The sequence below is a fragment of the Melozone crissalis genome, unplaced genomic scaffold (assembly GCF_028551555.1).
Source record: "Melozone crissalis strain CALT ecotype California unplaced genomic scaffold, PUWL_Pcris_2 ptg000008l_1, whole genome shotgun sequence".
In the NCBI taxonomy this organism is placed as follows: domain Eukaryota; kingdom Metazoa; phylum Chordata; class Aves; order Passeriformes; family Passerellidae; genus Melozone; species Melozone crissalis.
In genome coordinates, this window is record NW_026535786.1 from 12,164,034 (window position 1) to 12,179,741 (window position 15,708).

General features: G+C 43.6%; 1 protein-coding gene across 2 annotated transcripts in view; it reads left to right on the forward strand.

Annotated features, from left to right (window-relative positions):
- EPHB6 (EPH receptor B6) overlaps window positions 1-15,708 on the forward strand; it is a 66,419-nt gene that overhangs the window by 23,900 nt on the left and 26,811 nt on the right. For both annotated transcript variants that reach the window (XM_054269802.1, XM_054269801.1), the window contains exons 3-4: window positions 5,295-5,359; window positions 7,796-8,492. In XM_054269802.1, coding sequence (XP_054125777.1) covers window positions 5,295-5,359; window positions 7,796-8,492 — 762 coding nt within the window. The remainder of the gene's footprint in view (window positions 1-5,294; window positions 5,360-7,795; window positions 8,493-15,708) is intronic.

Consider the following 15,708-nt stretch of genomic DNA (forward strand, 5'->3'; position numbering starts at 1 on the left):
ACTGTAGATATGGAAAGGGAGGATTAAGTGTGAGAAAGTAGAGAGATAAGGGGCCAGTCACATACACCAACTGCAGGTCAGTATGGCTGTCAGGCATCTGATCACCCCAGTCTGTCCTATCTTCTTACTAAATTCCATTTTTCACCAGTTACCTGGGTGAAGGGGCTTTGTTTTTGTGTGTCTGTGTGTGTCTGTGTGTGTGTCTGTGTGTGTGTGTGTGCGTGTGTCTGTGTGTCTGCGCGTGTGTGTGTGTCTGTGTGTGTGTACATTTATATACCAGCAGCTGAAGCTGAACCACAGGTCAGAGTGGCCCATGAGTCAGCGCTACCAGTGGCTGAAGATCATGGAATGGATGAAAATCAAGTGCTAGGAACTCAAGATGGACCACAGGTCACAGGATCTGTGCATCTGTGATGCAAGCAGCAAGCAGCTGGAGTGAGTGAGCTTGAATTAGTGAGTTTGTGATCTCTACAGCAAGCCAGACTAGCTTGCTGGTGGAGTTAGTGGGTTGGGAAAGCAGGGAAAGAGTGGAGTCTGGAGGAGGAGTGAGATGCCAGTTTAAATGTGTGTATCTCTATGAGTGAGACAAACAGAGGGGTTTATCTAGTGAGGGAAGAACTATGAGGAGGTCGGGTATTCTGGTCACCATGAATTCCAGGGGTTCTTTGAGAGTACTGTCTATGTGTTGTGTATCTCAGTGTACCCAGAGACAATATGATCCCAGGGCAGCTCCTGGGTAGGCAGAGTGTCAAAGACCACTTCATGGAGAGATCCACAGAATAGCAGCTCAGGAGAGCAAGCGCCCAGGGCTAGCTGCTGGGTAGGCTGCACCCTTAAAGCCATTTAGCAGGGGATCCATAGCATGCCTCTGTGTGTGTGTGTGAAGGGGTGTACAGACAGTGAGTGAGCTTGTCTGGCTGCTTGCACCAGGAGTGAGCTTCAGCTGAGCTTCAGGTAGCAGCAGATGGAGAGACCACAGATCCAGAGGTCAGGAGGCTAAATCTTTAAGGACAGTTATTGCAGAGATCCACATTGTATACAAATGCATATATATTTCCCACTAGCAGACCTGAATCCTGACCAACCAGAAAGGGGAGCAGGATGAGGCCATTGGTGGTGCTGTTTCTGTTTGCATGACTGGTGAGTGCTTCTGCCTGTGTTGATCTTTGTGGCTGGCCATTCATAGATGTGCAGTGCCTGCATGTGTGTGTGTGTGCCTGTTGGGAATACCCACCTAACCCTGCTATTGCTTGTGCCTGGGGCCACGGAGCTGCAGCAGCCTGGCTTGTGTGAGGTTACTGGATTTGACAGCTCCTAACACTATTTTTGTATAAGCCCAGGGAATGCTTTCTCTTCCCAGCCTTCTTAGAGAGCATTCACACACTTCCTACTTTTTCAAGTAATGATCATGGAAGGCAGAATAAGCTCAGAAATGTTTCAGTTGTTTTCAAATCTGTTAAGCAAGCAAGTTTTGCTGCTTGAGGCATTCACTCCATAGCAAAGCAAACTCTCTGACTGTTACCTTTTACCATAGTGCCCTTTGCCTTCTATCAGTGTACGTTTGGATATATTCAGAATTCAATTGGATAAGGTTTGGAGCAGCCTACTGTAATTTAGCCTGGCCTTGAGCAGGGGGGGGTGGGTGTTGGTTAAGATGACCTCTGTACCTCCCTTCTAGCTTGTTTCATTCTGTGATTCTACAGTTTTAGTAGCAGATTCTCATCACACAGGTAAAGGGATTCTTTTACTCTCTTCTCAGGATCGACTCACTTGTCCGTGGCTGTAGTTTGCAAGGCTTTGGTTGTATAATTCCCTCTTGCACCACTGCACTGTTAAGACACCAGGGGCAAATATTCTTCAATCCAGAAAGCTGTTAGGCCATCTCTGCCTCCATGAAGGTTGTCTAAGGGTCAGTCATCCTTGGGTGAATTGTCATCCTCTTGCATCAGGGGATCATTTTGTCTGTAACACAAGTGCTTAATAGTCTTGCTTGAAAGTACAGGCAGACCAAAATGTAAAAATTATTAATGTGTCTGTTCTGAACAGCCTGATCTGTAATAGCTTCCAGCCTCTGCCCAGTTTTTCTGGATGTTGACATTATAGCATAATGTAGACCAAGAGATTGGTTTGTGATGTAAATACAGAATAGTGCGAGCTGAAGTATTTGGGATTTTTATTTCACCTTTCTGGCTGGCAAGAGCTGAGAATACTCAAATGAGAGTTTAGATTTTGCAGAGTGTAATGAACCCATTTGACTCCTCTATAAAAAGTGATGTTTTTTTGGTTGTTTTTTTTTTTAGTTTAGAGAAGAGAAATATAGGAGAATCTCTCATTAGTTGTTTTTATCTTCCTTGAAGTAAAATAACAGTTGTAATATGCAATTGGAATATCATTATTCAAAACTGAGATTAAATCAGGAGTAGAAAAAGAATTGTAGAATTATCGTAATTTCACGTGTTTCAAAGCCTCTAGGTTGCTCAGATACCTTGCCTATTCCTCATTTTTAATGCAGAGTAGAATATTGCTCCAATGATACCCTGAGATTTCTGAATCAGTGTTGCCCCTAGCAGCATCATGGGCTGGACTGAGACTGAGTCTAACCTGATGTTGCAAGACCCTTGATTTTGAGCAATATTGAAAGCGTGTAAGTCATTTTTCTTCCAAGGTGATAAATTCAGCTGAACAGATAATTTCTGTTGGCACTGAAGAGGAGCAGAATACTGGTGTGGCCCAGCCCATTGAGGATGTGAAGTGCTACTCAGTCATCAGTGCTAATAAAGTGTCAGAGTGAAGGCTTATACCTGTACACATGTAGTCATTCATACTGTTAAATTATGAGCACAGCCATGGGTTTGTTTGGCCCATGCCAAATAATCTTATCACAAACAGGGGTTTGGATGGACTGAGGACCTTTCCTGGGAGGTGGTTTGGATGCAGCTGTGCACTTCTGTGAGGTTGGAATTTTTAGCCATGGGAACATGAACCATACTGTGCCTGTTGTCCTCAGAGCTAGAGAGCTGTTTAACAGCTTGTTAGATTTATGAGTGTGCATGCAGCTAGTGTGACTGGGGATGTGATTCCAGGCATACAGCCAGTAGGAAAGGGAGGAAGAACAAAAATAGTGAGGGACTTTTGGCCGTAGGTTGCGAAATGAGATTTATGCACACAAAATTCTTGTGTACTTTTCTTATTTTTCTAGTGGTTTCTGACTTAAAGTATTCACTGTGAAAGGGACAGTTCTGTCTGCTTCAGGCTGCCTATTTCTGTTTGCTTGTAAAATACTCACGTGCTTGGTAAATACTGCCCTGCTCTCTGGTGAGAAGTTGTCTGGGGAATCTGCTTGACGTGGCAGAGCAAGGGCTACTGAGCAAGTCTTCTCCATTTCCTTTCTTCTCCATTTCTTTCTCACTTTCTGTATGGCTTTCCATGCCCTGATTAACTTTTCTCTATTTTACTTCTAGAGTTTCCAAGGGGTAGAAGCATTGTACTTTGGTAAATGGGAGACTCAGATCTGATTAGAAAAAAGTTCTTTCTGTGTTGAAAAACGGCCTTGTGTATTATTTCAGCATATGTCTGGGATCCCAGTGGCAAAGTAATGACAAGACACTGTGCAATCCCTGTGCCAGACTGTGCAATTGAGAAGGTAATGGGCATGGGGGAATGCCAAGTTCCTCTGCTGCTAGGGCAGCCTAGGGAAGGCTGTGCCTCAGGGAGGCATAGGCCTTTTGCAGATGTTCTGCTGCTCAGAGGGGCTGTTGGAGCTGAGCTATCCTTGAGAATGGAGCTGCTCAGCATTTCCTGAGGTCCGTTACGTAATTTTAGTGGGGTTGTACTTTAGCTGTAACTGGTGGTTCTTTCCAGTTTTGGCAAGCCAGTCCTGGTATTTTGCACTGCTTTTGAATCAAGGAGCTGCATCCTCAGGGAGGTCTAAATGTCCTGTAGGAATGAATATAGGGAATATAGTTCAGAGACATTGGTGAAGGCTGAGGTCTGTATAAACTTGCTCACTTGATCATGTCTGCTTTAGGATGAGTCTTTCCTTTCCAGTGATTAATGTGGAGTGAATCCCCAGGTGTATTGATAGGGATAGTGACATATGCAGTTCATAACTGGAAATAGAAAACATTGAGAATCTCTCTCCTGCGTAAAACATGGAACAATCATATTACTAAACCTTTGCAAGGTTTAATAATGGATCATGAACCTTATTTGTAAGTAAGCTGGCTGTTAGGTTTTGGGTTGGATTTTTTAATCTGTTTTTTGCAGGTTTTTTTTTAAGTAATAAGATAGAAATATGAAAATCAAAATTAGCAAATAAAGTTCCTCAGAATTTAGGAAAAGCCAATTGATTTATGCAGTATATATCAACACATGTAAATACCTATTCAGCTGAGTCATTTAGTCATTTTCTTATTTTGTGTCCTAAGTACACAGAGTGAAGAGCACATGCTTGCATACCACAGTGGTCTCAGACCCTGACATTCTCTTTTGGAGAATACTTTGTTTATAGTTTGGACTGTCAGAATCTCTTTTGTGTTTCTTTGTACCCAAGCGGAGAATAATTGCCCAAGAGCAGTCAAGTCTGATATCTGATCTGTCTGCAGTGGTAGATTCAATAACAATGGAAATGCAGACTAGTTGTGGGAATAAACTAGGCCTGTGAAGTTCTGCATGTACCCTACTCTTGAGCAGTGTAATAATGCAACAGATTATGTAATACTGGGATTCCTACACAGACCTGCAATGTAATTCCCAGTTCTAGAACAAATTAATCCATTACAGGATCAGCTGGGTCATAAACTCCCAAAGAAATTTGGTTCCAGAGCTGGGAACAAACATGCTTTGGCCTTGTGTCCACAGTTACATGTGCAGATACAATGGGCAACCATAGTCCTAATGAGACTGGCATGCATTCATGTAGCTCATCGTGTGTCCCACCTTTTCTTCTCCAAAAAGAGTGGGGCCTCATCTGAACTGCTCATTATGATAACTCTGCACCATGCTGTCAGTGTGCTTATACTTTGCCTGGGAAAGTCTGGTGAGAATATTGCCAAGCAACTTGAGAATCATGAGTTAGCACAATTATATGCCTATTGCCTCTGCTTTTGTCTTGGCCTTTCTTAATTTATTAGTATGGACATAACCTGTAATATTTAGTCTCAAAACATGAATGTTTATTTTTGGTGTATGGAAGTCCTCTACAAGAAAATCTTGAGAGGAACAGATAAGATTTTAGTCTGACTTGGAATAGCACAGAATACTTTTTTTAATTTAATTTTTTTAAATACAAACAGAAATACTTCTGGATACGACTCAAGAAACCTCAGAGATTGGCTGGACTGCACATCCTTCTGATGGGGTAAGCATTTCCCTTGTCCCTCCTCTCGACTCCCTGTCTGCTGGGAAGACATGCATGCATCTGATGAAGAAAGGGAAAGTGAGAGACTTGGTTTATAGATTTTGTACATATGAAGAATTTGAACGCAGTGTGTTTTGCAAAGCCAGATTGTTAAGAGAGAAGGGTGCTGAGTAGGATGCTATTGCCACATCCTTACCCTCTTCCTTCACCTCTGCTCCAGAAATACTAAAGAGTTCTCCACCCACCCCTCCATATAAAATAGAATAGAATAGAATAGAATAGAATAGAATAGAATAGAGTATTTCCATTGGAAGGTACCTACAACAATCACCTAGTCCAGCTGCCTAACTACTTAAGGGCTGTTGAAGTATAAATGTTATGAAGGGCACTGTCAAATGTCTCTTAAACACTGACATGCTTGGGGAATTGACCACATCTCTAGGAAGCCTGTTCTAGTGTCTGACCATGCTCTAGGTAAAGAAATGTTTCCTGATGTCAATTTTGAGCTTCCCCTGAGGCAGATTTGAACCATTCCCATGCATCCTATCATGGATCAAGGTGAAGGGATCAGCACTTCGCTCTCCAGTTCCCCTCCTCAGGGAGCTGCAGAGCAAGGCAGTCACCCCTCAGCCTCTCTTTTTCTCCACGTTGGACAAACCCAGAGCCTTCAGCCACTCCTCCCAGGACACACCCTCCAGCCCCTTCTCCAGCTTTGTTTCCCCCCTCTGCACACATTCAGAGACTCTCCCACCCCTCTGGAGTCATTGTGCCCAGAGCAGCTCCCAGCACTGTGGGTGAGGCCACAGCAGTGCTGAGCACAGCGGGTGATGGATGATCCCCCCTGTGCCCGGCTGTGCTCTGGGTTTGATGCCCCCAGGACACGGTTCCTGCCCTCTGGGCTATGCCCTGCTGCCTCTCACTGAGCTGCTGCTGCCCCCAGCACCCCCAGGGCCCTCCCTGCCAGACACTCCTGTCACAGTTTGTACTTGTGCCTGCACTTACTCCATCCCAGGTGCAGGATCTGGCACTTGTTCTTGTTGAGTTTTGTGCCATGAATGATTGCCCAATGCTCCCATGGTATACAAACATTTCAGTTGTGCTCCTGAGCTCTCCATGCTCCCAGGAGCAGCATACATGATCCCAGCTGGCAGTGCCGTCCTAAGTCTAGGCCATGTCAGCCCTTGGTTTATCTTCAGCTCTCCTGGTGGTATGCCCTTCCTTCATCAATTATAGATTAAATCTCCCAATCAGTTCCTCCAGTTTATGAACAAATATACATTTCTTTCATCAGAACGCTCGATCCTGTCATGTCCCAACACACCCTATGTCTCAGATTCTTCAGTGGTTACGAACCCAAGCATTTTGGCAGAGGCACCAGTCCTGAAGCCAGTATGGGTGTCTCAGCATCATTTGCTTCTTTCAAATGTGCCTTACTGCTACTGAAAAGATTGAGAAAAACACTACCCGTGCTCGCTCCTGATTTTTTTAACATTTCATCCAGGGCCCTGAAAACTCCCTTGATCAACTTTGCACGTTTTGTTGGGACATTATTTGTACCCATGTGAAAAAGCAGGTGTGGATAGTAGTCTGAAGTAGTCTAAACTGGGGCCCAGGGAGACAGCACTTGCCTGAAAAGATGTTCCGGTCAGTAAAAGGGTGCTTCTGTTTCACACAGGAGGGAGTCACTAATGACCGTAACTTGCTGTTGTTTCTTGTTGGCAAATGGTCTTAGTACAGATCTTATTGTGAGAAGTTGGTTGGTTGGACTTTCATGAGAATGCTTGAGCAGGTTCCTTCTATCTCAGCTATGCACGTCCTCTGTCATACCCAGGGCCTTGTACCTATTATGTAAAGCTGGTTGAGAGGGTAAGGAGGGTTTTGTCATACGGCTTTGTACAGGAGCCTGCTTCTACCCCTCCTTATCCCTCCCTTGTGCCTTCCTGCGGGCACAAACTCGATCTGGACCTGCCCCTGTAGTGGCTGTGGTGATAAGAAATGTCAGAACACAGCTCTCGCTGTGGTAAAGCTAGGTAGAAGGGACTTATGCTTTAATGTGTTCTCCAGAGAACAGTGTCTTTTGCTCTGTTTCATTTGTTTGTATCATTTGTTTTGTCTCTGGAGACAAGAGATGGGAAGATAGGAAGGAAGAAGTGTGACTCTCGCATTTTAAGATTCTCAATGTCGTGTGGCCAAGTTTGCATGATTTATGTTTTCTGTCACAACAATTCTTACTTCAGAGCTTTGACTGCTCTTCTTTACAGGGTCATACTCTGTCTAGAAGGCTCTGCTGCACATAGCATAAACAAGTTCAAAACTCGTCATAGACATGGCAAGGAGAGGGGGAAGACAAAGACCTGTCCTATATTTTTGGTGCAGTTGAATACTGAATCCATTTTTTTATTCCTGTTTCTTTTTTCTCCTCTATATCCATTGTAGTGGGATGAGGTAAGTGTCCTGGATGACAAGAAGCGCCTGATCCGAACCTTTCAAGTGTGCAACGTGGCTGAACCAGGTCAGAATAACTGGCTGCGCACTCACTTCATAGAGCGGCGCGGGGCCCACCGCGTCCACGTCCGGCTGCGCTTCTCCGTGAGAGACTGCGCCAGCATGCGCACCGTGGCCTCCTCCTGCAAGGAGACTTTCACACTCTACTACCACCAGTCGGAGGCTGACATTGCCTCTCAGGACATGCCGGAGTGGCGTGAGGGCCCCTGGACCAAAGTGGATACTATTGCAGCTGATGAAAGCTTTTCCCAGGTGGACAGCACTGGGAAGGTGGTCAAGATGAATGTTAAAGTACGTAGCTTTGGGCCACTCACCAAGCATGGCTTCTACCTGGCCTTCCAGGATTCGGGAGCCTGCATGTCCTTGGTGGCAGTCCAAGTCTTTTTCTACAAGTGCCCAGCTGTGGTGAAAGGGTTTGCCTCCTTTCCTGAAACGTTTGCTGGCGGGGAGAGGACCTCACTGGTGGAGTCCCCGGGGACGTGTGTACCCAACGCTGAAGAGACGAGCACGACGGGGTCCTCGAGTGTTCGGCTGCACTGCAATGGAGAAGGGGAGTGGATGGTGGCCATTGGACGGTGTACCTGCAAGGCTGGCTACCAGCCTGTGGATGATGAACGAGCCTGCCAAGGTGAGAGAACTTTTTTCCTCTTCCCCTTAGGCAGCCATTTGTTCATTGGTTCTCTGTGTCAGCAATATTTGGCCCTAGCCAAAATTTCACAGAGCTAGGAGAGAAAATAATTTTTCACAGAGATTGCCTTGTAGCAGCCTCCTTTCACACATTTAACTCCTCAGACTGGAGTTGGAGTGACCATTTGTCCTCTAGTTTGGTGTTCTCTAGTTTGGTATTGCCACTAAAACCATGCTGCCACTTGCTCCTCCTCCAGTTGGAAGCACAAAAGACAAAGATCATCAGTTACGATAAGAACAGTTTACTGGAAACAGCAATGAGATAATAAAATGAACATAACAACAACAATATTAACAACAAAAGGTGTATGACAGATGATTTACATGGGAAGTGACAATAAACAAATACTGATCACATTGGTTCTTTCCAACACAGAAAGGTTTTCTCCCAACAGAAAGGAATGCCCTTTTCCTTGACGTGTGAGTGCCTTTCCTCCACCCCTGTCAATGATAAGGGTGGTGTAGAGTAACATCTGTTCCTGGTTACACCCCCACAGCCCTGCCCACTCCAAGCTAATGCAAGAGATTGTCCTTGTCCTGGCCAAAACCAGGACACCACTGCTTGCTGCTAAGAATACGGTTGGAAGCTCCACTCAGGCCTTAGTTACTGCTGCCACCAGAGACAGCCTCTGAGGGTACTCACACAGATCTAGCAGGAGCTGTCACTAGCCAGATCTACCATAATTCCACTTCTTTACCAAGAGGCAGCAGCGCTAGAAGGAAGATGCCACATGGAGGAGCGCTGAGTCCAGAGCTAATACACTCTCTGTCCTAGTTATTTCGGGCCTTTTTGCTAGTGTATAGTAATACAATAAAAAAAGGGGAAAGAGCAGCAGCTTGGTCATGGGAGAGGGAAAATGTGGCTCTGTGAGATTGCCCTGACTAGAAAAAGCAGTCACAATGGTATCATCATTACCAATAATGTACTCTCTGTATTTCTGTGATATGCTTGTCGGAGGAAGTAGAGTACATTACGTATCACTCAGAAGTGATATTGGGCTAAAATCTGGCCAAGCCTGAGCACCCAGTCTAATGTCATGACTGTGTTCCTGTCTTAAGGTTAGGACAGTCTATTAGAGCAAACTGCTTATGTTGGTTGTGTAATTTGTGTGTGATGTTCTTCTGGTGCTTCCTTTGTTTTAACACGCATCTACTCAAAATCTCTCAGCAGTTTAAAATGTTGCTGCGCTACACTTAGTACTCTAAAAGATAAATGTCACGTGGAACACAGTTTTGGCTGCAGACAAAATTTAAAAGTTGGATTTATTCAAACAATAGTTCAACTTGGACATGGAATGTACAAATACTCTGGTTAACACCAGAGTGCAAATGCAATGACTAATTAATGTTGTCAATATTACCTTAAATTTCTGCTTCATGAAGTGATTTGGGTCATGCAAAATAGCTTTATTAAAATACAGGTCATTGTACTGGAAACGTAAAAAGCAATTAAAATTGGTAAGTGCTTTTCACTTGTTTAAACTTTGAGAATAATTAAAATATGTGTGCCTTTTTGTCCTGCTCATTCTGAGAGAAATGTAACTACATTCATTTAGTGCTGCTTCAGAGACAGTAAGCTCTGACAGAGCAGCTCTGTATGGCACTAAATTTGTTGTGTGCATCAGTAGCATGACTAGTTTACAGTCTAAATAAACTGCTAGTCAATAATTTAGTTTCAAATAGTAGTCTTAAGCAGTCAAAAAAAAAAAGAAAGAAATTTGGCTTGCCAAATAAAAACAAGGATTTTTTTAAAAAAAGTCTCTTCCATTTTCCATAATATTCAGTGAAAGCTGATACTTCCTTGCATCCTCATTGTCACAGAAGCTGGAGACAGGTGAAAATGGTTAATATTAGAAGGAATAACTGAAATAATGACAGTCTATCAAGCTACAAAAGTCAGTTCCTATAATTTACTTCCCGAGATTCCATGAGCAGCCTAGAGCAGCCAATGACAATCAAATATGAATCATAATGTCGAAGGGTATTCTTTCCTCCTCATGTTTCTTGTAAACTTCTCTGGCTTGATCATCATTCCCAGTCTCTTCTCCTGCTAACAACATGTTGCTGTCCTGTCTGAATGAAGCCACATTCAGCTCGGGTTCCCTTGCTTGGTGCTCCTCTGTGTGGAGTCCTCTCCAGCCCTTCTCCTCTGTTCTTGTGTTCTCCTTCCCTAAGAACAGATGTCCACCCTGATACAGAGCAACCGCAGTGTTCTAGAGGAAACACAGAACAAAAGCAGTAGCTCATGGGCAGGTTTCTACTGATGATAATGCAGAGAGGTGTTCTTAATAAGACTGAAGAATCAACCAAGGATAAGAAGGAGAAGCAAGTTTCCTTCTCACACTTTGGTAGAAAGAAGAGTGTGTGGGCATTGCCTTCCTCCTCACCATATGCAAGCCTGTGGAGTCCTTCCTGGACCAGCTGTTATCTCTTTATTTAGAGCAACAAATCTGCCAAGAGCCATTCTGAGCAGATAGATAGAAAGCCCTTCTTTTCCCCCTGCCCCCTATCATGATTTAAGGTTCTTTCTTTCCTTATTTTTATAAGACTGCCTGCTCTGTGTTACTATATGGCAGATTTCTCCAGCTAAATAGAAGAGTGAAACAGCAACCTTTAGCAAGCCCTTTGGGTGATGTGTGCAATCTGTGTGGGATTCACTTTTCACTTAATCTAATTAGACTTGTCATGCTGAACAGTCAAAAAAGAGAATGGCAGTTTACAGAGGAAAAAAGAAGCTTGGGACCTTAGTTCCTTTTCTTTCTGTAGATGTATGCACACAGGGTGCCTTGTCATGCAAAATCATATAGGATTTAGATTACCAGGTGCTCTTGAAAATAGTATTTAGACTTTATGACGGGGACATTTTAAAAAATATTTTTTAAACGACAATATAGAAAAAAAAATAGAAGAGGAATGACTGCCTGATATAGTACTAAGCTAACTTCCAAATAAAGAAGGACAGAGCTCTGGATAGAGCTGAGCTGATTAGCCATGTGTGTGGCACCTCTGTACAAACATACTTAACCAGAGGCAGAAAATACCAGCCAGAAAGAGGAGGAGGTAACAAGTTTGGAGTGGAAAGCTTTAAGCTGAACTTGGGAGAGGGAGGAGGATAGGTGTTGGTTTAATGTTTGTTTTTGTTTTCTCATTACCCAAATCTATGTTAATCAGCAATAAATTAAATTTCCCCAAGCCAAGTCTGTCTTGCCTGTGACAGTAATTGGTAAACAAGCTCCCTGTCTTTATAACTTCTTTACCTCTGCCCACAAGTTTTCTTATCCAATTTTCTCCCTATGTCTTGCTGAGGAGAAAGAGTTAGAGGGTGGGCATTTGGGTGTTTACCAAGGTTAGCCATCCACATGGCTGCTTCTCCTCTCTTCTTTCTCTGGATGTTTGTTTCTAAGAGTACTTAGCAAGCAAAAGGTCTGCCTGTCTTCTGTAGTTCATGCAAGGATTCCATAAAATTGCCCATGTCCTTTGATATATGCGGTCCCTTCTGATTGCAGAAGGAATCACATCTGTATTACTGATAACTACAGGAGCAAGCAACTGTGCACGGAGCTGTTGGAGGTCTCATTTGGGAAGAATATTGCATGATTATTTTTGTGTTACTAAAAAATGCCCTTTCTCATCATCTTGGATAAACCTTTTTCAGTGTGTGAGGCTAAAAGAATGTTAAGATTTATGTTAAAATAAAAGATTAGATAGTCTGCTAAAAATATGCACATACTGGTAGCAAAGGGAAAAAAGAGCACAATAAGGTCTTCTTAAATTTTAATCACTTAAAGGATGCTTCCTTTAAAAGCACAGGATAATTTCCGTTGCAGAGACTTGTGAAAGTCATCTGCTCCAACCCCATGCTCAAAGCAGGACCAAATTGGGTTAGGTCACTCAAGGCCTGTTTAGTTATTACTGAAGATGAAGATTACACAATGTCCCTGGGCAACTGTTCCAGTATTTGACAACACCCATGGTGAAATTACTTTTTCCTATGCAGAAGAAGGTTTTAGTAACGTGTAGTAAGAGGTTATTACAGCTTGTGTCTGTTATCTCATGTTCTGCCACCTCGTGCCTACACCTTCATCATATCCTCCCATTAGGTGGCTGATGACAGCCATAAGCTCCCGCCCCACAGCCTGCTCTGCTTCAAACCCAGTGTCTTAGCCTCTCGTGGGTAAGAGCTTTAATTTCAAGGTAAACTCACAGCTGACAACAGTGTTTGGTGCCTTGATCTAGATTACCCTTTTCAATTATTTTTTCTTCCATACTGCTCCCTTCATCAGCTCCTTGAGCCTCCTTCTGCTACTTGCACATACATTTTGGTGCTTCTCAAGTAGTTTGCTTCTTTTCCTGTATCAAGTGCTTGCTGTTTACTCATATTCTGTCCTGCCCTGCCCAAATCTTTCCTCTCGTGTTTTTGCCTTTTTTTTTCATCACACAACCCATTCCCTGGCAGTTCTCCCACATATAATTAGGCAGTAATTGCTTCAGCTCCACCTCTTTTACCTAAAAAATCCCTTACTCAACTGATCTCCTATCAACAGTTAAGGAGGAAAGAGTTCTTCATTTATTTTATCTCAGTTGATTTGGTGCTCTTCTTCAAGACTCAAAAGACACACTTTTCTCTCCTTATGTTTCTTTCATTTTCCAGTCTCTCTTCCTCACCCAAACAGTTGTAGTAAGTGTGAAACTCTAGATCAACCCAGGGCCCTATTGCATCACTGTGCCTGGCTTCTATTGCAGGCTGATCCCACCTTATTCAGAACAAGATGCACAGTAGCAGCCGGTGTGGAATAGCCTGGCCCAGTAGGAATTTACAACCACCATAAGCAAGCCATAGATATATTTATGGGAAGGGGAGGGGGGAAGAAGTGTTTTGTCTAAAAGACACTACAGTTTTTATTTTCTGGTGTGTATTCTGCATGCTAATTATGCTATATTTCTAGCATTTTGAGAAATGTATTGTCTAAATGTCTGCGTCAGGATTCTACAATGTTATTGGTTGCTAACTCCTTTCCACCATCATGCCCTCTAAGTGCCAATCTCCATCCCTTTACCTAGAGTCATTCTCATTTGAGGCCCTCTGTAGCTCTCCACATCCAGTTTTCCCTAGGTCTAAAAATCATCTGTGTCCACTCATCCTTCCCAGATTGACTCCAGTTCCAGCTTTGACACTGTTCATTTTCAATACTCTCACATCTAGTATTTATTCTTGCTGCCCCACAGTACACCTGGGAGCAGAACTCCTATACAAGATACAGGTCACTTGCCTCAGTCAAGAAGAGAGCAATTTTATGCTCTTCTAAATGTCTTCTTATGTCTCAGTTCAGCTCCAAGTCATATCTGCATACAAAAAGTCAGTGTCACCTGCATCACATTCCCTAAAGTCACTGCTGCATGTACCTAAAGCTCTGGTGAAGTTCCAAGCTGTCTTTCTTGGTCCTTCTCCTCTTGCTGCATTTTGCTTAGTTTTCTAAATATTTCCTCTCTGGCCTTACTGTCCAAGTGAGCTTTTAAATGCCTCTTTCTCTACCTCATTGGTTCTTGGTCTGTCCTCTCTTCATCTTCATTTTCATTTTCTTCACGCCTCTCCCTACTGCCCCTCCATGATCCCAGCACTTTTCTCTGTGGGTTTTGCTATTTGTTATTGTTAGAAGTCCGCCAGAAGCTGCTCCTCTGGCCTCCCGGGTGGAACTTGTCTCCAGTGAGCAGTCAGGCAAACACAGGCAACACAGGGGCAAGTGTTGTGGGGGGAGCTGAGGAAAACTGGGTCAGTGTCTGAGATGAGCTGTGCCCAGCTGAACTGTTGTGGCATTCTGACACTGTGCCAAGATATGAAAAATGACTGAGACAAGCTGAGGGAAAAGCGCTTGCGCACTCCAAACTCTGCCTTCTCCTTTCATAGTAGGCTTGACTTGATGGGAAGTGGCGGCTTGCTCTGCCCCCTGAGGTGCTAGCTCTGCAACCCTCTGTCCCTGCGTCCGATATTGTGTATCAATCAGAGTCAGATCTGCGTTTTCTTGGAAAGTCCTGGTGCTGGGGGATGGTAAGTTGCACTATCCTCGGTGACAAGGACTGTGGCTTAGCTGGTGTTCTATTTTGTGTGAAGTTGTTCTGCAGGAACATGGTGGAGGTGTTTCAAGAGAAGCCCCTCTTGTTCAGGCTTTCTCTGCAATGGTCCTGAAGTGGTATTTCCTAGTCCTGGTGGCAGTGGGCCTGCTGCAGTCTGAACATTTGTTACGACTGTCTCCAGTGAGCACAGTCATCTGCAGAGGCTGTAGGACCTGATGCCATGATCTGCTGTAAGAGGGGAATGCAAGGCAAGATCATTCAGAAACAAATGAGAGATGGATTCTGTCTGTGTGTATGAAGACAGCCCTAGGCTCACTGTAAGTGCTTGAATAAGAGGAAGTGGCTTTTGCCTATTTAGATTGCCAGGGAATTTTTTTCTCTTTCCTCCTGACTTGACTTTCGATATACTATTTATAGTGACTGGACTGAGGCAATGCCAGGAAAAGCTCCATGTCCTGGGAACAATTATTATTGCTATCTGTGGGCTAAAGTCCTGAGTGCTATGGGCAGCCTATCTTAGACAATTCTGGAAAGGGATAATGGTTCCTGTGAATGTAAGCAGCTCTCTGACTGGATGCAGAGGCAGGGTTCAGCTGGAAGTAGAAAGTTTGTGATAGCTGCAGTGCCTGCCTTTGGAACCCATTCTTTAGCTTCTTGTAGCTTGAGGCCAGTTAGTGTCTACTTTATTCAGTCTGGCCATTTTGGCCAAAATTACAGATGTAAAATATAAGCAACAGAAAACTTAGGCCATAGTATTATTTTTCCAACTATATTTTATTAAGAAGGTGAGAGAGATGTGAATCATTTTTAATCACTGTAAATCTGCTTTGCTTGCAGTATGCTATGTGATTTCATTTTGCTGTTTTTCTTCTGGAAATAGAAATACCCAGGGGCAGAATGAGAGTTTCAAAGCATGATTGTTTCTCTATATCTGCCATCCCTCCTGGAAATAACAACGTGAGATTATAGGTTTATGTAGTAATTATTTTTTTCACTAGACAATAAAAAATAATCACTATGGAGAGATCTTCCCTCCTAAGTTGCTCAGTATTCCACTCTGTAGTTCTTCAGGTGCAATTTCTGTA